General features: G+C 42.7%; 1 protein-coding gene across 2 annotated transcripts in view; it reads right to left on the bottom strand.

The window, feature by feature from the left end:
* angpt2b (angiopoietin 2b) overlaps positions 1 to 24382 on the bottom strand; it is a 217863-nt gene that overhangs the window by 124774 nt on the left and 68707 nt on the right. For both annotated transcript variants that reach the window (XM_080211209.1, XM_080211210.1), the window contains exon 3: positions 3162 to 3317. In XM_080211209.1, coding sequence (XP_080067335.1) covers positions 3162 to 3317 — 156 coding nt within the window. The remainder of the gene's footprint in view (positions 1 to 3161; positions 3318 to 24382) is intronic.

Raw genomic sequence — 24382 nt, 5'->3', positions numbered from 1 at the left:
ATTAATCGCTAGACTATTGATCCAGAAACTCAGCTAATGTTCTGGGGACCTGGGTTCGAATCCCGCTTATGGCCAATGGTAAAGTATGAATTCAATAAAAGTATCTGGAATTAAGAATCTACTGGTGACTGTGAATCTATTGTCGATTGTCAGAAAGACCCATCTGGTTCAGTAATGTGCTTTAGGGAAGGAAATCTGCCACCCTTACCTGATCTGATTTACATGTGACTCCAGATCCACAGCAATGTGGCTCAGTCTCAATTTGGGCAGCTTGGGATGGCCAGCCAGCAACGTCCAAACTCCATAAATGAATAAATAAAAATGTTTTCTGATTTTGTGCTTGTTATCCCATAATTTTGTAACTGGGTAGTAAATTGTGGGTTAAAAACTGCTCACGTAGTGGCAGTGAAGATAATGTCCCAAATTTCCCTGTTAGTGGCACTGCTGGGAATACTACTGCAGACCGGAAAGCTTCCTGAAACTCAAGGGTAGGTAACTGGTGCCCACTTGGGAAGTCTAGTCATGTGGGCAGTCAACCAGACTGGTGATCGTCATGTCGAGTCGGGTCGGGGGGATTAATGGGTTCAGTTCAGGGGTGGTTAGGTTGGGGTCTGGGGAGGTCTGCATGGTCGAGACAGGCTGGTCGGGGGGATATAAGGTTGGGTCAGGGGAGCTATTTAGTGTTACTCACATCAGGTGGCTGCAATGGAAGAACCAATCCAGACTGGTCTTTAAAGTTCAAGCTGGTTTCTTGTAGGAAACTTCCTCAGTGCTACTAACTTATAAGAAGTCCCCCCTACCACCCCCCCCAACCCACAAAGGCTATCTCTGTCAGTATAGACAATCAATGTCACATTTTTAACCAGCAGTTGTCTTAGCAAGGTTAATTGCCACACATTGTGATTAGTTGTGCATTGACAACTAGGAGATCATGTCTGATGCTCAGTTATGTGGTTAATTACTGAGCTGGACCAGGTATTAACCGGTGTAACATTTCAGCCTCCTTTAGCCCCTGAGCCTTACTGACCCACAACGTAACATAAAAAGTAGGAAAAGGCATAGGCCGTTCGACTCCTTGAGTTTGCTCTGCCATTCAATGGGATTATCATTGATCTGACATTCATCATATCCATTTTCCTGCTCTTTCCCCATAACCCTTGATTCCCTCACTGATCAAAAATCTATCCATTTCAGCCTTAAATATACATAAGGGGTGGGATTTTGTGACCTTGCATGGGTGGGGCTCGTAAAATCCTGCCCAAGGCCAACAGAGAATTCTATCCTGTGAGACTCACCTGCCCTGATTCCGAGGTGAGTGAGGCATTAAAATTCTGGCCCAGAACCCTGACCCCAGAGGTCTCTGTGGCAAGGAGTTCTAAAGACTCACAACCCTCTAAGAGAACTAATTCCTCCTCATTTCAGTCTTAAAGTTGGTACTATTTTATTTTGGGATGATGCCCTCTGGTCTTAGACACTCCCATGAGGGGAAACATCCTTTCAGCATTTACCCTGTCTAATCCCTTAAGAATCTTCTATGTTTCAATGGGATACCTCTCATTCTTCTAAATTCCAGAGAGTTTCCCAATGTATTTAAACTTTCCTCGTTAGTCAATCCCTCCAAATGGGGACCATCCTAGTGAACCTTCTCCAAACTGTCTCCAATGGAATAATAAGTATCCTGAAATAAGGGAACGGAATCTGTTCACAGCACTCCAGATGCAGCCTCACCAGCACCATGTACAGTTGCAGCAAAACTTCTGTAATCTTATACTCCACTCCAAGAAATCTCAAATCCATCACAGATCTTGGCCCTTCCCTGGTGGCCTGCTTCTTGTTCTTTTCCTCTCCTTTTGTTCCTTGGCCTCTTCTTCCTGCTTCTGGCATTACCAAATTACTCTGTTGTCTCTGATCCCCTCACTGCCTCCCCTCCACCCCCCACCACCCCGTTCCCCCATCTTTTTCCCATCCCCAAATGGTTCCCCTGTTTCTTCCAGTCTTTCTCTGGGCGACTGCGCTTATTTATTAGATAAAACCTGCATTCTATCTGCACAACAAACGTTTATCTGGTTTCCCAATATCAGACCAACCAGCACATTTAAATATCAGTTCTTCTAACATCTATAAAAACCAGTACTCCATAAATGCCTTGATTAGAAACGGATGTAATTTGGACCCATTTTTCCTGAGGCAATGCCGTAGGACGTCCTTGAATAATGCCTTATTTATGACTGAGTATTCACCAAAAAAAAGGATTCTGTGGAAGTTTCAAACTGTACAACCCTGAACTTCTTAAATATTCACCAAGCTCATAAAATGAAGCACAGAAAGCCATGAATCTAAATCGAGGGTTATAATTAGCTGGGAGTTTGCAACATAGCAAATAAATGGGAAAAACCTGGAAAAAGCCCAAAGATCATTCGGAAGTGCATTAGTCAGCAAATAAATGATGATGCAAGGAAGGTAAACGTTTGCCTTAAGCGTGTTTCACAGAGAAGAAATTGTGGCCTTAACTAGAGGAAATAGAAAATAAACAGTCTTTTGTTCGGAACACTGACAGTGTGTCACCCAGCAACTCATTGGTGGTCAGGAATATGCCACAATGTGATCTGCAATGCAGCTTTTTGAAACTTAGGTGATCGTGGGCCTTTGCAGCTTAAGACTATGTTTTGCGGGGCTTCAACTGTCTATAGTTGTGACCAAAAGTGCTGCTGCTCCATTGCAAGGGCAGCTAATATATCCAAAATGGACCAACCAAGAATAAATCTGTAATGATTTCAATCAGGCCAATGAGGTTGGCCTGTTGGAATATGAACTCCCTGATTAAGGAGTCAATTGATGGGCCAGTCAGGGAGTCCTTTCCTTGTATGTAGCTGGGAGTGTCAGTTCCTCTGGCACCTCCGAAGGTAGACTGCTGACTGAAAGCAATCCACGTACCACTGTTGGAATTGTAAATAAAGGGGTTTTCATGAAGGGATTTCTGCCTCAGAAGATTTATTACAAAATCCAACCTGGTTCATTCCAGGCTCAGGAACAATGCCACCCTTTGCTTTTTCTCCAAATTCAAATAAATCTTGCAACTATTTGGAAGTTTGCCATATAATTAGTTTTGATTATTGGCTGCTTTTTTTTTTAACTGCCACTCAGTTAAGTGAAAGGATTACCTGCGTTTCCACATCAGTGAGCTTGCGAGTTTGTTCCGCAGTTTGAGTCAGGAGACTAGTTCCTATTTCTAACATGGCTGCTGTCTGGTTCTGTACCACATTCCTCTGGATCTCCACCATCTCGGTCTTCACGCTGTCCTGAATGTAGTTTTCAAGCTGCAATGAAATGATATCAACTGCTTTAACAAGCTCAGTGATGACTCAGTATATAGAAAAAGGTACCTGGCTTTCAAGTAGTGAGAAAAATGCTACATTTGAAAAGTTTAATAGATCCATTGATGATGAAGAGAAAGTCTACAACACCAACTAATTTGCTTTTATATAGCACCTTTAATGCAGTGAGATGGTCCAAAATGCTTCACAGGGGTACTGTCAGTCAGAATCTGATACTGAAACACATAAGGCCATGTTAAGGCAGACAACGAAAAGTTGTTCAATGATAGGGTGGCTCGGTGGCACAGTGGTTAGCACCGCTGCCTCACAGCACCAGGAACCTGGGTTCAATTCCTGGCTTGGGTCACTGTCAGTGTAGAGTTTGCAAGTTCTCCCCGTGTCTGCATGGGTTTCCTCCACACACTTCACTTTCCTCCCATGGTCCAAAGATGTACACGTTCGGTGGATTGGCCATGCTAATCAACCCGTGGGGTCAGGGAACTAGCTAATATAAATTTGTGGGATTGTGAGGATAGGGCCTGGGTGGGATTACGGTCGGTGCAGTCTCGATGGCCCAAATGGCCTCCTTCTGCATTGTAGGATCCTATGAGGATACTCTGTCAGAGAGTCTGGGCAGATTTGATGGGCCAAATGGCCTCTTCTACACTGTAGGGATTTTATGATTTTATGATGTAGGTATAATGGAATAATTTAAATGAGTAAATAGAGGATGGGGGATACAAAGGTTTAAGGGGGAGATTCCAAGAGCTTTGAGATTTTATACCTGGAGCATGGTTGCAAATATTGGATTAAAATCAGGAATGTTTAAAGGCCAAAAGTGAAGGAGTTTGGATGCCTTGGAAGATTGTAGGACTGGCAGGCTTTTCTTTCTAAGAAAGAGTCTCGTTATCAGAGGTCCTATTGATGAAGGAATTTCACCTTTAGGGCTTCTTTCAAAAAGCCAGTATTGATATCAGAACTCTTTCAAAACAGAAATATCAACACCAGAATCTTTTGCACCGAGAAATGAATTTCCACAGGGGCAAAGATCTACAATTCATTCACTGTACCTTCTGCAGGAGATTGCTGCAACACCCAGAAATAGGCATAAATTAGAACAGGCATCGTGGCACAGTGGTTAGCACTGCTGCCAGGAATCCAGGTTTGATTCCTGGCTTGGGGAACTGTGCAGAGTCTGCACGTTCTCCGCCTATCCGTGTGGGTTTCTCCAGATGCTCCAGTTTCCTACCACAGTCCAGAAGCTGTACTGGTTAGGTGCATTGGCCATGCTAAATTCTTCCTCAGTATGCCCAAACAGGTGCCAGACTGTGGCGACTCGGAGATTTTCACAGTAACTTCACTGCAGTGTGAATGTGAGCCGACTTGTGACATTAATAAATAAACTTTAAATTATGCATGCAGCATTTTTCAATGTTTCTACAGGTTTGTCGCCAAAGTTACAATGGGCTAGTTGAAGAACTGTTGTAGAAATTCATTCCCCAACTCTCAAAGGTTCTCATGATCTCCCTTCACAATGGCACGTCAAATTGTTTCTTTAGGATTTCTTTTTCAGATTTTCTCCTGAATTTATGGGAGCGATTGGGAATTTCCATTAGAAATTCCTTCCCAGTAATATGTAGATTATTGCTATTTCTTGGTCCATTGGTTATGATTTTAATTTGAACATTTTGTTTTAAGGCAGTGAGTGTTCATTTTATTTTATATTTCAGCTGAATAATCAAATGTCTAATTCAAAGCATTTTATTGACCATTTTGCATTTTAAAAAAATCGTAACAATAATTTGCTGTGCTATTGCTTGAGTCCCAGTTAATGTGGCAACATCTCCACAGTGGCACTGCAATTCGTTCTTTTATTCATTCATGGGACATGGGTAACACTGGCTGGCCAGCATTTATTGCCTATCCTTAGTTGCCCAAGGGCTGTTGAGTATCAACTACGTTTCTGTGGCTCCGTAGTTACATGTAGACTAGACCAAGTAAGGACGGCAAAAGACATTAGTGAACCAGATTTGTGTTTCCGACAATGGTTTCATGGTCATCAGCAGATTCTTAATTCCAGATATTTTTTATTGAATTCAAATTCCACTATCTGCTGTGGCAGGATTTGAACCCTGGTTCTCCAGTATATTAGCTAAGTCTAACGATAATACGCCACCACCTCCTCTCCAATATTGTCGCCACTGATGGGAATGAGAGTACAAATCAGTAGGGCGGCAAATAAACCTGCATCTGTCCCTTGAGAAACCTAACCATTAATATTCACAGCAATTGATAGCTCACTTTGGGCAGCGTTCAGTTGTATCTCACTAAAAGCAGAAGAGTCAGACGTAATGTAGAACAAGCTTGCCAGTTCTCCACAAGTCTGCTTCATGTTTTTGACATTCTCCAATGCCTCCCCTACAATCTGCTTAAGAACCAGCCAGATTTTAGTGGAAGTTTTGAAGAGACGCTCTCAAGAAATTGCTTTGATATCTTCATTAAGCAAAATGGATAACTTTTAAGAAAACTTCACAGACTCGTCCAATTCTGTTTGAAACTCTGGCAAAAACATGAAGGCAATCTAGCATTACTTGTTGAACACTGTTTGTGTGGAAAACCAGGCATCTGCTGTCCTTCAACCTGCTCAGCTTATGGTTAGTTGGTAAGAAGGAAGGTTGGTAAGGAAGAGGGAAATGGGGTTGTTCTGGGGACAAGATGCCAACCTGCATTAGTAAACTTGATAGTGAAGTACTACGTGGTCTATAGGGCACTCAGAAATAATTCAAGAAAAGGCAGACAATATATTAGCCAGTAAAAGAGATCTCTGGTTAACATATAATTATAAAGTTGGCAAGGCTCCGTGTAAAATATTAAGTTCGTTTGTCAGATTGGCAACCAGAGAGTCCCTGTTGTGCTTTCATATCCCGTAATTTGCAATATTTGCTCTTACAGCACTTTCACAGCATATAATCTATGCAACGGCAGCACTGTGTCATTACCAAACTGAGTATCTTATTTTTTTCTCTGTCTGTTGCCCAAAAGCCTGCATGCTTGATACACGTACTGATTATTTCATATCTTGCAGATACCAGGTGCGTAAAATCGACTGAAAATGGTAGGAATGTGGTGGTGGCTGATTGGCACACAGCACTATCAGGTGGCACAGTGGTTTGCACTGCAGCTTCACAGCACTAGGGACCCAGGTTCAATTCCTGGCTTGGGCCACTATCTGTGCGGAGTCTACACGTTCTCCCCCGTGTCTGTATGGGTTTCCTCTGGGTGCTTTGGTTTCATAGAATCCCTACGGTGCAGAAGGAGGCCATTCAGCCCATCAAGTCTGTACTGCTCACAATCCCACCCAGGCCCTATTCCCCTAATCCTGAGCATTTACCCTGCTAATCCCTTTGACACTAAGGGTCCGTTTAGCATGGTCAATCAACCTAATCTGTACATCTTTGGACTGTGGGACAAAACTGAAGCACCCGGCGGAAACCCACGCAGACACGGGAAGAAAGTGCAAACTCCACAGTGACCCGAGATTGGAATTGAACTCGGGTCCTCGCTGCTGTGAGGCAGCAGTGCTAACCACTGTGCCACCATGCTCCACGTGGTTTGATTTGATTAATTATTGTCACATGTATTGGGTTTCCTCCCACACTTCAAAGATGTGAAGGTTAGGTGCATTGGCCATGCTAAATTATCCCTCAGTGCACCTGAAAAAGCGCCAGAGTGTGGCAACTAGGGGATTTTCACAGTCACTTCATTGCAATGTGAATGTAAGCTTACTACAATGGTTGTCAGTGTTGGAAGCTGGAATTGAACCAAATCCCTGAGTTCAGACACAATGTAGCTGAAAAATCCTTCCAGATGTGACTCATGGTGCACAGATCCTTCCATAATTCAATGCTAATTGGCCGTCTCACTCAAAGAAGCCCCGAGGACCATTTGTGGGGAAAATAATGATGCAGTAGAATTCATTCTTTTGAGATTGCTATGAAGGAATGCTTCTTAGCTTGTACTAATTGAGTGGTTCCCTCTATCTGACCTGTGCAATGTTGCAAAATACTTATTGGGCTCGGGGACTGGGCTCCAAACCTAGGAGAAAAATGAATCTTCTCTTAAAGAGTATTAAAAAATTGTCAGAAAGTATAAACATAGAGAAGCTTGACAAACAAGCGAAGGAACCAACTTTGTTACAAGAGTCCGAAGAGAATCAAGCAACGTATCATTATGGCATAATGCAAACTTCTGCATCTTGCTTCTAAATTCTTCAGTGCAGTTTAAGAACTCTACTGCAACTCAGTAGGGTCACTCACTTACTCCAAACAAAAGGTGTTACCATGGGAATCAGTATGGGTACCAGCCATGCCAACTTTTTGGTGGTCCGTTCCATCACCTCTGTTTCCAGAATATCAATGACTGTATCAGTGCTGCATTTTGCTTTTGGCATGGATTGGAAAATATAATCAATTTTGCTTCCAAGTTCCATCCCTCATTTTCACATGGTTTGATTTGATTTATTATTGTCATTGTGATACAGTGAAAACTACTGTTTCTTGCGTGCATTCAAGGATCTGATGGCATCAGGGGAGAAGCTGTTCTTGAATCAGTTCATACGTGACCTCAGCCATGGTCCAATTCCAAATCATCCCTTTGCTTCCCTCATGATTTCCACTTCTGAGGATTGGTTGTCGACCTATAAGAACTATAAGCCAAAAATGCTAGAAGTACTCAGCAAAGTGGGCAGCCTCCGTGGAGAGAGGAACAAAGTTAACCTTTCAGGTTGATGACCTTTCATTAGTTCATGAAAGATTATTGACTTGAAATGTGAGCATGATGGTCCTGTCTCTAGACATGACACCTGGTCTGTTGAGTACTTGCAGCACTTTCTGTTGTTAAATTCAGATTTCCAGCATCTGCATGATTTTGCTTTTCTACTATAAGCACACTAATTGCCACAAACTACTTTGATTATATTTCCACTCAACTTTATTTCCTGGAAGATAGTCTTCCATTCTTCCAATTTCTCCATTGCTGTTGTTTGTGATCTTACCATGGCACCTAACACATCGCTATTTCCCACTCAACTTCCAATTTGCTCACCTGAGGATTCCTCCTACTGCTTTTGGCAGACCCCTCACACTGTATCCCACCCATTTCCCCACTTCAAGTCTCATTCCTCCCTCACAGCCAGGTCATCTCCACTATTTCCCTCACCTCCAGCATGATGCCACCACCAAAAATATCATTCCTTCCCCTTTTGGCATTCTCAAGTGACCATTCCCTCCCTAATATCGTAGTGCACTTTTCAATCACCCCTCACCCCTGCTCACAGCATCTTCCCAGACAAGCACAGAAGATCAGATGACTGCCATTTTACCCCTTCCCTTCTCATCATCCAAGACTCCAAATATTCTTCCCATCTATAATACAATGTATTTGTCCATTTTTTTTACCACAATACATTATACTCACTGCTCACGATGCAGTCTTCTCTACAATTGGAAGATGAAACACAGATTAGGTAATTGCTTTGCTGAGTACCTCTGCTCAATTCACAAGCTTGAATTGAATATAGGTTATTCAATTCGACATCAGCTGCCACATTATTTTTTAATACATTTATTCACCATCTATATATCAAAATATATGGATCTGCTGTGGTTCCTCACATCCTGGGGGAAAGTTTAGGAGAAAAGTTCTAAGTGTCCAGCTAGGGTGAACATGGGGGAGTTTCAGACCTATTTTTGGGTGAGTCATTACTCCAACTCTTAAGGACTTAGACTATGAAAAAATGGGCTCGACTCTTTGCAGCCACCAGAGGTAGTGGATGGGGCTTAAATCACCAGCCAACTTTCTCTAGTAGAGGGGGGCTATTGCACATGTGCAGGCTTCTGTGACTGCACTTCACAATTGTAACGTCAGAGGCCTGACAGTGAGGAAAAAATCTGTCAGGCTTCTGCTGCTGCAGCCAGCTTCAAGAAACTCCACACCCAGTGACCGCAGGAGCCCATGGCCAATCATGGGCCCCACACTGCATGGAAATATTTCCCCTGTTGCCCCTCCCTTTGATGCACAGACCAATCATGCAGCCCCCTCATCGATCTTCTGCAGATTGGCAGTGGGTACCACCCCTCTTCATATTGATCACCTGCAGAGTGGCAGCATGGACTCCCTCTCTACCCTACTGAACCGTCCTGGCTTTGCTCCACCCCTTCAGGCCCCACCCCCTTAAAGCTCTACCCCTTAGAACTGCCCAGTGGGAAAATCAAGGTGCCCAGTGGGCTGTGCCAAGGTGCCAGGTGAGCACTGCCAAAGGGTCACCATCCCATGCCCTGGTCCTCCCGGTGGGTTCAACAGTCTCTGTTTCTACGAGCAAGACCAACAGGCAGGTGTTTATCTCACCTGAGAGAATCTCTTCCAATGAGGCCACAAAAGCAAGTGAGCACAGATAATATGCCCCAGGCTTGCTAATTCCATTCAAATGATATTAAAATTAGATTTGCATAATTTATTCAGCCTTGTGACCGAACTGGGCGAGACGCTGACCTTGCTGAATACGCGGTGCCGGTAAGATCGTGAGAGACGAGTAATCGGGTGTGAACCTGATTTCTCAGCTCTCGCGTAATTTCACTGGTTTGCTCCACCCATTGATGGAGGCGGGGGCAAGCTGTTAAAAAGGCATCCATAAAACCATCAAATAGAGCAATTGCCCAGAGGGATCATTATATTGGCAAAGCATGATGAAAGAGCCTTGGAAAAACAGGATAAGTTGGATAATGGTTCAAGGAGAAGTGGCAAACTAGTGAAATAAGTGCATCAGATGCTCTTCCGCAGCACCATAAGATATCATTACTGGCACCCAAGATGCAACATGCTGCAGGTTCTAAAGATTACATCAAGGTCCCATCTCCTTTCCAACATTGATCATCTCCAAAGAGAAAGAATTGCTGGAGATAGTTTCAATTTCCCTTCCAGAGGCACAAAGCCAGCAGGAAACTGTCAACTGTAGCTATTTACAACAGTAGATGTGTGGTCCAAGATTTCTTTGTTATTTACTGGGCTGCAGATGTCATTGGTTAAGGTCAGCATTTGTTGCCCATTCATAATTCATAAAATCTTTACGTGCACAAGTGGGCCATTCGGCCCTTTGATTCTTTACTGACTATCCAACAGAGTATCTTACGCAGACCCTGTCCCTGTAGCCCCACACATTTACCCTCCTAATCCACACACTTGGGACACTAAAGGGCGATTTAGCATGACTAATCAACTGAACCTGCACATCTTTGGCCTGTGCGAGGAAACTGGAGCACCTGGAGGAAACCCATGCAGACACAGGGAGAACATGCAGACACCACACAGACGGTTATCCAAGGCTGGAATTGAACCCGGGTCTCTGGCACGGTGAGGCAGCAAGTACTAACCATTGTACCACCGTGCCTCCCTTTGAACTGAGTCACTTATTCAAACATTTCAGAGGACAGTTAAGAGTCAATGACATTGCTCCGTGTCTAGATTCTCATGTAGGCCAGGATGAGTTAGAATGGCAGATTTCCTTCAAGACATTAGTGAAGCACATCAATCTTCACAACAATAGGCGATAGTTTTATTGTCACCATTATTGAGACCAGCTTTATATTCCAGATTTATTCATTGAATTTAAATTCCGCCAACTCCTGTGGTGTGATTTAAACCTGTGTCTCGAGAGCCTGGGCCTGTGGATGAAACATCCAGTGACATTACCACCACAGCACCAACCACCATCCAAAAGAATATACAAAGAAATAAAAACTCTTTAATTCTAATTTGACACACACACATATCTCAACATGCATTGTTTCCAAATCCCTTTTCACCTTGTGAAATAAACTTGAAAATATTTGCTTGTTTTCTGAGGTATTTGAACCATGTGTCATCAGTAACATGAAGGTACATTTCAGCATTGTGGAACATCTTGTGTCTGAGGCAGGCATTAATGTTGCTCCAATCAGTGTCTTCAGTAGTAAGGACCATCACCTTTCTGACATGGGACAGTTAGCTTTCCAATTTCTAGAAATGGACAAAATCTAAACAAACTAAATGTAACCTGCCCAAAGTAAAAGGTAGCAGGAAGGATAAAAGTGAAGGTAACGGTTCAACGAAGAGACTGAGAAACTTTAAAAAGGCAAAGCTTTTTTTTCTTAGTCGCAAGTAGGTTTACATTCACACTGCGATGAAGTTAGAGTGAAAACCCCTATTCAGCACACTCCAGCATCTGTTCAGGAACACTCAGGGAGAATTTACCATGGCCAATACACCTAACCAGCACGTCTTTCAATCTGTGGGAGGAAACTGGAGCACTTGAAGGAAAGTGACATAGACACAGATAGAACATGCAAACTCCATACAGATTGTGATCCAAAGCCGGAATTGAACTCAAGTCCCTGGTGCTGTGAAATGGTAGTGCTAACCACTGTACCACCATACTACCTGCTTAACTTTGCAGTTCAGTTTTGACAACTTAAGTTGAAATCCCAGATCAGGTGCCTTTCACTCTTGAAGTATCCATTACTTCTGCTGCAGAGGGGTCAGTTGGTAAAGGACACTGAATAGTTGGACTGGATGGGAACATAACATCAGATTATAACCCAGGGATTCAGTTGACATCATAAGCCATTAACAACAAGGTTTCCTGTGACACTTCCTTTTTGTACTCGAAGGGATGTGTCATGGGTAATGTTGAGACGCGATAGTAAAAGTTGGCTCAATAACTTGGAAGTGACTTTATTGCCAGCAGAATTGTGGTCAGCAACTAGTAGAGGAAATAATAAGCTTATCTCACTGTTTCCGATGACATAATCTATTTATAACACATGGTTAAAAGACGATGTCATTTACACTTTGCTGAATACCTAGTAGGTGAATATTCTGCTCAATGACTCAAAGTGAAGGATGTCACCTGTATCTGCTGTAAGTTACTGCTAAGGAAATCTAGGGCTGAATTTTACACTCTCTGGCAGTGGGTATTAAAATTGTGTGCTGTGCCATGGGCACCATTCTTAGTGCCTACCCACCCATCCCTGCCCTCATTGCAACCTTCCAAGTGGCAGGAGAAGCCCATGCCAAGTGTTCAGTCTGACAGCTTTCACTGGTCAAGGATAAGTGTCTAAGGTTTTAATCTGTCTACCATTTCCTCAGTAACAATCCAGCGAGTACCATGGAACTGTCCCAGGTCCCAACTCTAGTTTAGAGACATTCGCAGAGTATCCCCGAGAACAAAGAAATTGCCCATCAGAAGTTTAAACTACACGACAATTCCCATGTAGATCTATGTCTCAGCGTGTCCAGAGGCTCCCGATGCATACCTTTGACCATACCTCCAGCCTCCAATAACTGGGAGAGTATGGTCCATCCAGTCTTTAAATAACATAGGAGGGGAAATAAATCTGGATTGATGAAGAGTCAACAGCAGGAAAAACAAATATCTCTTTCCTCAAGTAATGTGACCATTCCATTCAAAGAAAATTTACAAATCTCATTTCAAAGCACCTTTTCTTTTTGAGATTGCATATCTCCCAGATGACACTAACCTGTCATGGTTTCTCACAGAATATTATCATTTAAGGCACCCATAAGGTTTGCTAAGCACATCCACATTATTTCAATGGCCTCCTGGAAGGTTTGTCCAGATCCCAGTTTTACTCTAATTCTTTCCATCTCAATCTATCTTTTTCTGTTTGGTGCCACTTTCTTAATTTTAAGAATGTTGAAACATCCTCTCAATGTTTCTTTTTTCTATCAAGTCTTGCTCACTTTCTCCTGCTACAAATTTCTCCTTTCCTCTCAGTCACTCACTTTCTCTTCTGCTCTCACTGCAAATTTCTCTTGCTTTTTATTTATCTATCTTTCACTGCGTCTGTTACTTTCACTGAGAGTCAGAGTCAGACATATTCTTGACAGCTCTGAGTTACAGAAATGATTTAATCTCTGCTTGGATATGAAATTGTAATCTATTCTCAAGATGTGACCCAAAGCCAACAAATTCCTTCACAATCGCTGTGTCAAAACTCTGAAACTCCTTTGGCACAGCGGCACAGTGGTGAGCACTGTTGCCTTACGACACCAGGGACCCAGATTCTGTTTCCGGCTTGGTTCATTGTCTGTGTAGAGTCTGGACATTTTCCTCGTGTCTATGTAGCTTTCCTCCTGATGCTCTGGTTTCCTCTCACAATCCAAAAAATGTGCTGGTTAAGTGCACTGGCCATGCTAAATTCTCCCACAATGTACCTGAACAGGCACCAGAGTGTGGCGACTAGGAGATTTTCACAGTAACTCCATTGCAGTGTTAATATAAGCATAGATGTGACTAACAAATAAATTTTTACTTTTAACAGCACTGCGGCTGTACCTACACCACATGGACTGTAGCAGTTCAAGAAAGCAACTCACCACCACCTTCTAAATGGCTACTGGGGGTGGGCAATAAATGCTGTCCTAACCAGCTATGCCCACATTCCATGAAAGAATAAAAAAGAGAATCAGGGTGCAGGATCTTAAATCAGGGAGTGTGATGGTCAAGTAAAAAAGAAACTACTGAAAGAATAATTTTTTGGATTTTTTTCACTTAAATGTTGAATATTTCCATATTTAATATTTATATACTTTATTTTGACAAGTATAGATTAGTGCTGACCATGTACTCTCTCAGTGGCTCTATCCCAGAAATTGGTTTAGATGTCAGCAGATTTTTTTTTAATGAAATGCGATGATAAAGTGAGGCGATGAATTTTGTGCAATGTGGTTGCTTTGTCATAATGGAATGAAGTTAATCCATAAAAAGGAAGAAAAACCCAAAGGTTTAAGCACTGGGTAAAACAAAAGGACAGCAAATTAAAGAGGAAAGATTTTTCTTCAGCTTCAGAAGAAATTTCTAAAGCCGTTACATAGATGAACAGTGTTAATTGACACAAGGATATTGATCATCCTGATTTGGGGGGAACGTATATGGGGCAGGTGGAAATCGGGACACGCAGCTCCCACCTGCGGATTTCCCATCCCCATCCTGTCACGGGCTATTCTGATTGATGCAGGAAAGGGGGCAGGTTGCAGGTCCAGATGGTGCTTTTGCACCTTGCTTGGCTGCATTGTGGCTTCTGGCATTTTAGATTTTAGACCTCCTGCTATTTTCACGGAGCTGGGCCAATTCTGACAACTTAGTGGTAACTGGGTCTGAAGTCAGAAAACTTTTGACAGGTACATTTAAAATGTACTGATGACTTCTCATGTCATAATGCAATATTCTATGGTATGTTAAACGCATGTGAAGTTATCAGTACATTTTGAACTCAGCTGTCAAAATCTTTCTGACTTGAACAGATGGCTAAGGTCTTTCAATGACTCAGTCCTGGAGACATTGCTTATACAGCTGTGCAATGGAATCCTGTTACCAATGCTTGGATGAGCCCCAAATCCTCCTAATGGATTCAGCTCAGCAGGGGTTGTTTAAACAGCTGTCAAGAAGACTAAGAGTTTACTTATCTTTAAAGATTTATGATCACTTAAACGTAAATTTTGAGGGGGTTTTTGAACAAATGTTTACCTTGATAGTTCCATGCGCATTTCAAATACTTTCCAATGTTAGTATTCAGCTTGAGTGTTGGGTACATAGTGGATACTGGGTGAGAGGCCATGAGGGTGTGGTGATATGGGGTGGGTGAGTAAGCATGGAGTGCAAGATAAGGCATGGGGAGCGGAAGTTGAGTGGTGAGCCGAGACGGTAAGAGTTAGGAGGCCTTACACTCATCTACGGGGCAGATGTTCCAGAAAATGGGCTACTAACTTGGCAGCCTCAACATCCACCTACCTGGATTCCCATCTCTGCCCTGCTTCAGGAGGCCATGGCCCTGATTCCAACCCAAGGCTAAACCTGAGGGGAAATATAGTACATAGGTATGGCTAACCTGGAGACCAGATTGCAATGTCAATGAATGGCCTGAGTCCTCAGTGTCAGGTTTTGTGGATTAGCCATGGTAAATGTACAAGGTTACGGGGATAGAGCAGAGGGAAAGTCTTAGTTGGGATGCCCTTTCAGAGAATCACTGTAGACTCGATGGACTGAATGGCTTCCTTTTACACTGTAGGGATTCTATGGTTCAGCCTTCTATCCCATGATTGCACGCTATGTTTCTTCTATGAGCCAATAAAGGGGACTCTTGCAAAATGATCGATTCAAATAAGAGATAACTCAATCCTAACAGTGTTGGAGCTGCAATGTTCCAGAGTTTGAACATTTGCTCTAAGCCCATCTGTATTGTCTTTAATTTCTTTCATAACCATATGTTCTTCCAACATTTTGAAAGGATTAATCACCGGAGCATTAACTGTTTTGCAGCGAGGGCCAATTCCACATGAGTGTGTGGAGGGGGAGGAAGAACAGTTCTTTGCCGTTTGATTTTCGTTCAGGTTTATTAATTTTGTGTTTGTTTCCTTTAGTTAGACACTACAAAAAAGCTGTGCATAATTAACGATCATTCCCTCTTATTGTCATATATCAGAAATAGCAAAACGTTAAATATTTTATGGCACTTAAGCAGAAATCACTCAATTGTACAAATGTTATTTCGTACAGCTGGATTATAAAGTGGTGGATTATAGAAAGTGGCTAAGTTACTTCCAGATGTCAATTTCAGTGGAAAACTATAAATTACACAACTTGTAAATAGCAAGCACTGATGTCAAGAGGTTTGAATATTTCTCTCAGCTTGTTTTGATCAGTTTAAAGAGAAATGTCCTGAACAATTGAATTCCAATGTTTATGAGTAAATGGTTCATGTTCCCTGATTGCTTTGACTATTTTAAACCAGCTACTTCTCATTGTCATATACAAAATGTTGACAAGGATATTTACAATAGTTTAGTCCTTTTCTTAAATAAATGGAAACTAATTTATTTTTCCTCTGTTCTGGTCATTTTACACACTGCAATCTTGTGCCAGAGATATTGGCCGGAATTCTCTGGGTTTCCCGTCAATGTGGGGTGACATTAATGTGAATTCCCATTGACTGCATTGGGGCCAGAGAGCCTGCCACTGGCAAACAATGCGCCACCTCCCGCCAGTGGGAAACAGGCACCTGGAAGGCTGGAGAATCTCGCCGATTGGCTGTAACTCTGGTATCATAACCTTTGACATTCTCAAGAGGCTGCATGTACATGCTAGACGCTCATGAACAAAGAAGAAGAACAAAGAACAATACAGCCCAGGAACAGGCCGTTTTGCCCATCGAGCCTGGTCCGATATGCGGTTTCTATCCCTCTGTTCACTTCCGGTTTATGTATCTATTAAAATACACCTTGAATGTTGCTAATGTTCCTCTTCCACCACCTCCTCTGTCAGTGCGTGCTAGGCATTCACTACCCTCCGTGTGAAAAACTTACCCCGCACATCTCCCTAAACTTATCCCCTCTCACCTTCAACCTGTGCCCTCTCCTGGTTGACCTTGGGAAAAAGCCTCTGGCTTTCCACCCTATCTACCTATACCTCTCATAATGTTGGTGACTGGTCTTCAATCTTAGACACAGCCAAGCAAAAGACTGGCAGCTCCAAATCTTGAAAGATGCTGTAGGTCTGCTGCATCTCAGTGATTTCAGAAAATTGAAAGCTGGCTTTGATTCTTGAGGAGTTACGAGAAGAATTTTTGACTTTTGCTTATAAAATGGTTTGGCGTCTTGATCCATGGGAAAATTAAATGGCCACTTGTTTGAATGGAGAGATTGTAACAATGACCCATGGTCAGTCTCTCATGTATAAATGGAAGTTATGCTTTTCACACACAGCCTACACGTCTTCTTGACTGGAGTCTGCCTTGAGTTCCGTTCCATTAAAGAAACATGACCACTTCACCAGGGAGTTCTCAGACAAGTTCACGTCTTGGAAACACCAGGTAGCAGCCTGTTCTGAAAACACTGTTGCCATGCTAACATGTCAACCTGCCATTTGTCATATGTGGTGAAATACAATCCTTTTCGATGTGTGTTTTCATTCTGTTTCGTAACTGCAAAACCAGTTGGATGAAATGGTTGCAGGGAATAGCCTTCAACCCTGCAAAACAAAACAGCCATAGTTTATGTCCTATAAGGCTGGCACAGTGGCTAGCACCACTGCCTCGCAGCACCAGGGACCCGGGTTCAATTCCAGCCTCGAATCTAATGTACAATTTGCGTGTTCTCCCCCCTCTCTATATGAGTCCCTTTTGGATGCTCCGGTTTTGTCCCACAGTCCAAAGATGTGTGGGTTAGTTTGATTGGCCATGCCAAGTTGATCCTTAGTGTTGGGGGGTTAGCAGGGTAAATTAATGGGATACGGCCTAAGTGGGATTGTTTTCAGTGCAAGTTTGATGCGTCCAATGGCCTTCTTCTGCACTGTAAGGATCGTAAATACCGCAGTTACTCTCTTCCACAACATGAGAGCCATTTTCTCTAGCTGTAGGTCACTGATAAACATAATGCTGCAATGGTGATTGAAGATTGAATGCATCTCCTTTCTACTGATATTGACTATGGGATGGAGTTATAGAACACTGATGCTTACGTGTTCTGTTTACAATGTCCTGTCATCCGAGGAAGCTTGACAACCCGTTAACGCTCTGTACATTGTCCAGTTGATGCTTCCCTTACACAGGGAAAGTGATGAAGATGTTGTCTTTTGCAAGCCTGTAATTTTTAATGGTGTGATTATTCGTAGCAGATAACAGATTATTCTTGCATTGGAAGCATATGCCAGCATTCTAGGCAAACGATCGAGATGCAGCAACATAAAGTAGATGGTGCGATTCTAAAAGGGATACAGAAGCAGAGAGACATGTGGGTATATTCTACCCAAATCATTGAAAGTGGCCAGGCGGGTTGAGGCAACTGGAAGTTAAACATATGTGATACTGGACTCTATAATAAGGACGTCAAGTACAAAAAACAGGGAAGTTATGAAGAAGCTGTATAAAACCCTGGTCTGGCCTCAACTGAAGTATTATATCCAAATCTGGGCACTACACTTTAGGGAGGATATGAAGATATTTGAGAAGGTGTGAAGAAAATTCAAGAATGGCTCCAGGGATGAGGAATTTCAGTAATGCGGATAAGTTGGCAAGGTTGGGGGTGTTTGTGAAAAGATTAAGAGGAGACTAACTGGCGAGTTCAATGTCATGATGCGTCTTGAGAAAGTAGTTAGGGAGAAACTGTTTGTATTGGCGGAAGGGTCAAGAAGCAGAGGAAACCATTTTAAGGCAATTGGCAAAAGAAGCAATGACGAGATGGGGAATTTAGTTACATAGTGAAAGATTAGGATCTGGAATGCGTTGCCTGCAAGTATGGCGGAGGAGTGTTTACACGAGACCTTCAGAATTATCTGAAGAAAAACAAGTGCTGCGTTATGGGAAAAGCAGCAGACTTGGACCATGTGAGTTCCTCATGCAGAACTGGCGTGGGCATTGCAGGCTCCACAAATGACCTCCTTCTGTACTGTAACCATTCTGTCATGCGAGGAAGGTTTCATGCAGTAGTAATCTTTACTTCTGGGAGAGGAACCTCCTCTGTTCCAGATGTTGCCTTCGGGTCATCCTGCTGATACGAGCATGGTGGCCTCTCTTGTGAAGCGGGTTTGGGGAAAACAGATTTGTTCTGACACACTCAGGCATGTTTGACAGAGGCAATCCAGAACCATGGGTTATCAGAATGTGGACAAGCATTGTCAAAACACCTCATGCAACCATCTACCTTCACATATTGGTTCCTACTTGCTTGTAATGGTGTGGCATGATCAGAATGAAAGAATATCCTTACTTCTTTTCAGGCAGCCAAATTTGATGCTGAGAAACAAGTCTTGGCTGGAAATAGCTCAAAAATTAATGGGAACTACTTAAGAAAGAAGGATTAAGGCATGGTGCAGGAACCACATGCAAAAATAAAACAAAGTGTGAAATAATTATGTCCCTCTAAGCCATGAACTTAAACAGGTCCAATCTCATTCTGCCAATACATTCAAATTATATCAACAGGGTATAGAGTGGAATGGATTCACAGCAGAAGTCATGTGAAAATCTCTGAGGGAAACAATATAAATAAATGTAGGATGACAGATGAGATTTGTACCTGCAGTGCAGAATTGTTCTGGCTTCAAAAAAAAACTATGTCGCAAAACACAACAGATAAACCTGCAGGAGCTGTTTAAAGTCAGCCCTTCTGATATGAATGCACATTTTTAAAAAAATTCATTCATGGGATATGGGTGTTGCTGGCCAGCCAGCATTTATTGTCCATCTCTAGTTGTCCTTGGAGGGCAGTTCAGAGTCAGCACATTGCTTTGGAGTCACATGTAGGCCAGAACAAGTAAGGATGGCAGATTTCCTTCCCTAAAGGACATTAGCGAATCGGATGGGTTTTTCTTACACTCAACAATACTTTTATGGTCACAGTAAATTCTTAATTCCTGATGTTTTTAACTGAATTCAAATTCGATCGTCTGGTGGGATTCAAACCTGGGTCCCCAGAACGCTAGCTGTGTTTCTGGATTAAAAGTCCAGCGATAACACCACTAGACCGTCACCACCCCCATGATAAATGTAGGGCAGTATCATATGTGAGGTGGGTAATTTTAACCAAATCCAAGCAATGAGCAACTGACAGGATGAGATCCACCATTTGTTTTACTTACTAAATGTTAAAATCCTCTTCAAGACTTCAGGAAATTTTCAGAATCCCTACTGCGCAGAAAGAGGCCATTTGGCCTATTGAGCCTGCACCGACCACAGTCCCACCCAGGCCCTATTCCCATCACCCCACATATTTACCTTGCTAATCCCCCTGACACGAGTGTCAATTTAGGATGGCCAAGCAACCTAACCGCGCATCTTTTGACTCGCCTTGGTGCCAAGGGCAGGAAACAGTAACTGTCAGAAGGGTGACTAATACCTATTTGTAACTCCGATAGGTCACAGATATTTTGACATGATGTACAAGGGATGGAAGGTTTCAAAAAAAAAACACTGGGAAGGCAGAGGGGAAGCAAGAGAGGAGAGGAATCACGGTGAAAGCAGATAATTATGATGTGCTCCTGAAAAAGTGCTGTCTGTTCCCTTTCTCGTTTTCAGTGACCACAGCATTGCGTAGTCCAGCAGCCTGCTGTGCAGCACAGATAACGGCGTTGTTTGCTTAAGTCATGACAAGACAAATACCATTTCCGAAAAACTAATGGATGAAAGCTATAGACCGAAATAGAAGTAAAAATCTAGGAAGCAAAGAGCAACTCCAACAAATAACATCCCAAGTCATGTCTGTCACAGTATTCTTGAATTTTTTTTTTGCAAAATGAACTAAAACAATTAAAACCAAATTTTCCACATTGTCTGAGTACGCAAACAGTTCTAAACATGTATATTTTTCCTTTGCATTAACCTTTATTTATCCTAGTCACTTGGGTACAAACTAAATATTATGTATTGTATGAAGAATAAAAGGATTGGGACATTCATAGAATCCCTACAGTGCAGGAGGCTATTCAGCCCATCGAGCCTGTACTGACAATAACCCACCCAGGCCTTCTCCCCATAACCCCATGTATTTACCCTGTTAGTCCCCCCGACATTAAGGCCAGTATTTTACGACCTCGCTCAGGCGAAATCCCATCCAGGGCTAATAGAGAATTCTGTTCTATGAGCCTGGATTCCGGGACGGGCGTACCGGTAAAACTCCAGCCTAAGAGGCAACTTAGCATGGCCAACCAACTGAGCCCTCACATCTTTGCAGTATGGGAGGAACCCAGAGAACCCGGAGGAAACCCACGCAGACGCGAGGAGAAACTTTACACAGACAGTGACCTGAGGCCGGAATGGAATGCAGGTCCCTGGTGCTGTGAGGCAGCAGTGCTAACCACTGCACTGCCATGCTACTCGCATGCCTGGAGTGTAGACAACACAATTATTTTGGCAATGCGTGGCGCACAGGAGTGTAAAGTATGTACTCCAGACAAGATGGAATGAGTGTCCAAGTCTCAAGAGAGAGCAGTAATTGGAATATTTACCAGCTCACCTCAATTTACTCTGAAAAGACTTGAATGTCGTGCTGATTAGTGCTTTTAAGAAGGAACAGTCCGGATACTGGTTGGGGTTGAGGCAAAGAGTTAGGTAGCTAAATCCTCTCCAAATTCAGTCCTACTGGGACCATGGGAATGTCATCTGTACAATACAACAAGTCAAAGTGAGTAATGCACGATGCTAAATTGACGGTGCAGTGTTTTCACTAAATTACTTTTTGCGAGGACAGGGGAGGAAGAGTCAGGGGAAAACTTTTATAATATCTGCTGTCTTCCTCGAAGTTTTATTGCATTTATTCACAGCCCTCAGGAGATTAAATAAGTAGAAGATATTTCATGCTACAGTAAATTGGACCTGTCTTTTGGAAAGCATGGCCTTCGTGGACCAAACTACTATTTATTTGTTCACATCATACTGACTTCAGTTATTGCTGGAGAGTTTTGATTGCAGGGAGAAGAGATTCAGACAGGGCACCCATTTTCGCTAACAGGAGCCGCAAGAGTTGGTGAACGGATTGCTCTCTGTCCTTGTGTCCCTCAATATCGTCGGCAGAAGGCCCAAGATATTTTGCTCACCAGATCTCATTTGAATGTGGCTTGGACAAGCTGCAAGCTGGAAACTGGGACAAGGTGGAGTGGGTCGGAGAGGGGCCTAACAAAAAAGCAGGTGGATCCTCCCAGAAACCAAACTAGAAGCTTAGGCTTAAATTCACTGAGGGTTTAAAGCCACATGGTCTTAAGGGTGGGGCTGAATTGAGGGGACTGATGGATTGCTTTGGTGAGCATCCTGCTGAGGTCCCTTTAAAGACTGTGTGCTTGATCATTCTATCCCGTGTAACATTGGGCCAAGCTTCTTTTGAAAATTGCATTGGGATCAACATTGACTTCTCCAACAAAACAAAGGAGATTGTCATCAACTTCAGGAAACATAAAGGGGAACATGCCCCTATCTATGTCAATGGGGACAAAGTAAGAAGGGTTGAGAGCTACAAGTTTTTAGGTGTCCAGATCACCAATAACCTGTCCTGGTCCCCCGTGCCGACACTATAGTTAAGAAATCTCACCAATGCCTTGACTTTCTCAGAAGACTAAGGAAATTTGGCATGTCAGCCACAATTCTCACCAACTTTTACAGATGCACCATAGAAAGCATTCTTTCTGGTTGTATCACAGCTTGGTATGGCTCCTGTTCTGCCCAAGACCGCAAGAAACTATAAAAGGTTGTGAATGTAGCCCAATCTATCACACAAACCAGCCTCCTATCCAGTGACTCTGTCTACACTTCCTGTTGCCTCGGCAAAGCAGCCAGCATAATTAAGGATCCCATGCACCCCGAACATTCTCTCTTCCACCTTCTCCCATCGGGAAAAAGATACAAAAGTCTGAGGTCACGTCCCAACCGACTCAAGAACAGTTTCTTCCCTGCTGCCGTCAGACTTTTGAATGGACCTACCTCACATTAAGTTGATCTTTCTCTACACCTTAGCTATGACTGTAACACTACATTCTGCACTATCTCATCTCCTTCTCTATGAACGGTATGCTCTAACTGTATAAACAGTGCTTATCACTGTATACAAATACATGTGACAATAATAAATCAAATCAAATCAAATCAAATCAAATCAAATCAGAAAAGTCTTAATGAGCTGGTGAGTTCATGGTTTCCAGTTCCCACTTGTCCACACCTGCAGCCCATTCCTTTTGTATTATGATCTGGTTTGATTTATTTTTGTCACATGTATTGGGATACAGTGAAAAATATTGGTTTCTTGCGCTACACAAACAAAACATACCATTGATAGAGTTCATAAGGGAGAAGGGAAGGAGAGTGTGCAGGATGTAGTGTTACAGTTAGAGAGAGAGATCAACTTAATACATGGTAGGTCCATTCAAAAGTCTGATTGCAGCCGGGAAGAAGCTGTTCTTGAGTCAGTTGTTATGTGACTTCAGACTTTTGTATCTTTTTCTCGACAGAAGAACGTGGAAGAGAGTATGCCCATGGTGCATGGGGTCCTTGATTACGCTGGCTGCTTTTTCAAGGCAGCAGAAAGTGTCAACAGAGTCAATGGATGAGAGGCTGCCCAGTGCCAGAAATGAAAATTGTCTCTGTGCTTTTTGATTTTATCTTCCACAACTTGTTCATGTTTTACTATCCATTTAAAAATATATATATATATAGATCGTGTATATGTAATTTTGCCCCATTGGGAGCTCAGGTAATTGGCTTAACTTTCATGTTTTTTCCAACACTCTTCACTCAAAGGCATTTTCAGAACGGAGGCTAAACTCACATGGCAATCTCCACAGGGACTGAATAGTCCACAGCCGACATTAATCACAATTACTAGCTATCACACAAGCGCTTACCAATCAGATAACAGAGCTGACAGTGCAAGAATATTGCTTCTTTCCGGTTCAGTTTGACATTCTGGTCTGCTTGTTCTACACTCAACTGACACAACATTTCAATTAACTTAAACGAGCTGCAAAAGGCAGTCCTGGTGATGGAAAGGTTTTAAATACATTTAAATGTCCTAAACACACAGATAAATAGGAGCGTGCAATGAAGTCAAATTAAAATTCGGATTGGTCTAAGATTCTACCCCAATGCAAAAGTAAATTACTGCAGATGCTGGGAATCTGAAATAAGAACAAAAAATGCTGGAAATATTCCGCATGTTAGGCAGCATCTGTGGAAAGAGAAGCAGACTGAACAGTTCAAGGATGGAACCTTCCCACCATTCACTCCAGCAGGATTTTCCAATCCCGCTGCAGTGAATGGAGATTCGGCTGGCCGCCAAATTCTCCGACCTCGCTGCAGCAGGAGCATGGCGTGAACAGCCGGTAAGATCGCACACCAAGAATCACCGACCTGAAATGTTAACCCTGTTTCTTTCCAGAGATGTCACCTGATCCGCCCAGTATTTTTAGTATCTTCTGTTTTTATTCAAAATCCTGCCCTAAAGTCACTTTATTGACAAGATCAAATTTGTTACATTGC

The sequence above is a fragment of the Carcharhinus amblyrhynchos genome, chromosome 24, assembly GCF_965287045.1.
Source record: "Carcharhinus amblyrhynchos chromosome 24, sCarAmb.v2.hapA, whole genome shotgun sequence".
NCBI lineage: Eukaryota > Metazoa > Chordata > Chondrichthyes > Carcharhiniformes > Carcharhinidae > Carcharhinus > Carcharhinus amblyrhynchos.
Note: the sequence above shows the minus strand (reverse complement) of the source record. Positions and strands in the feature narration are given on the sequence as shown.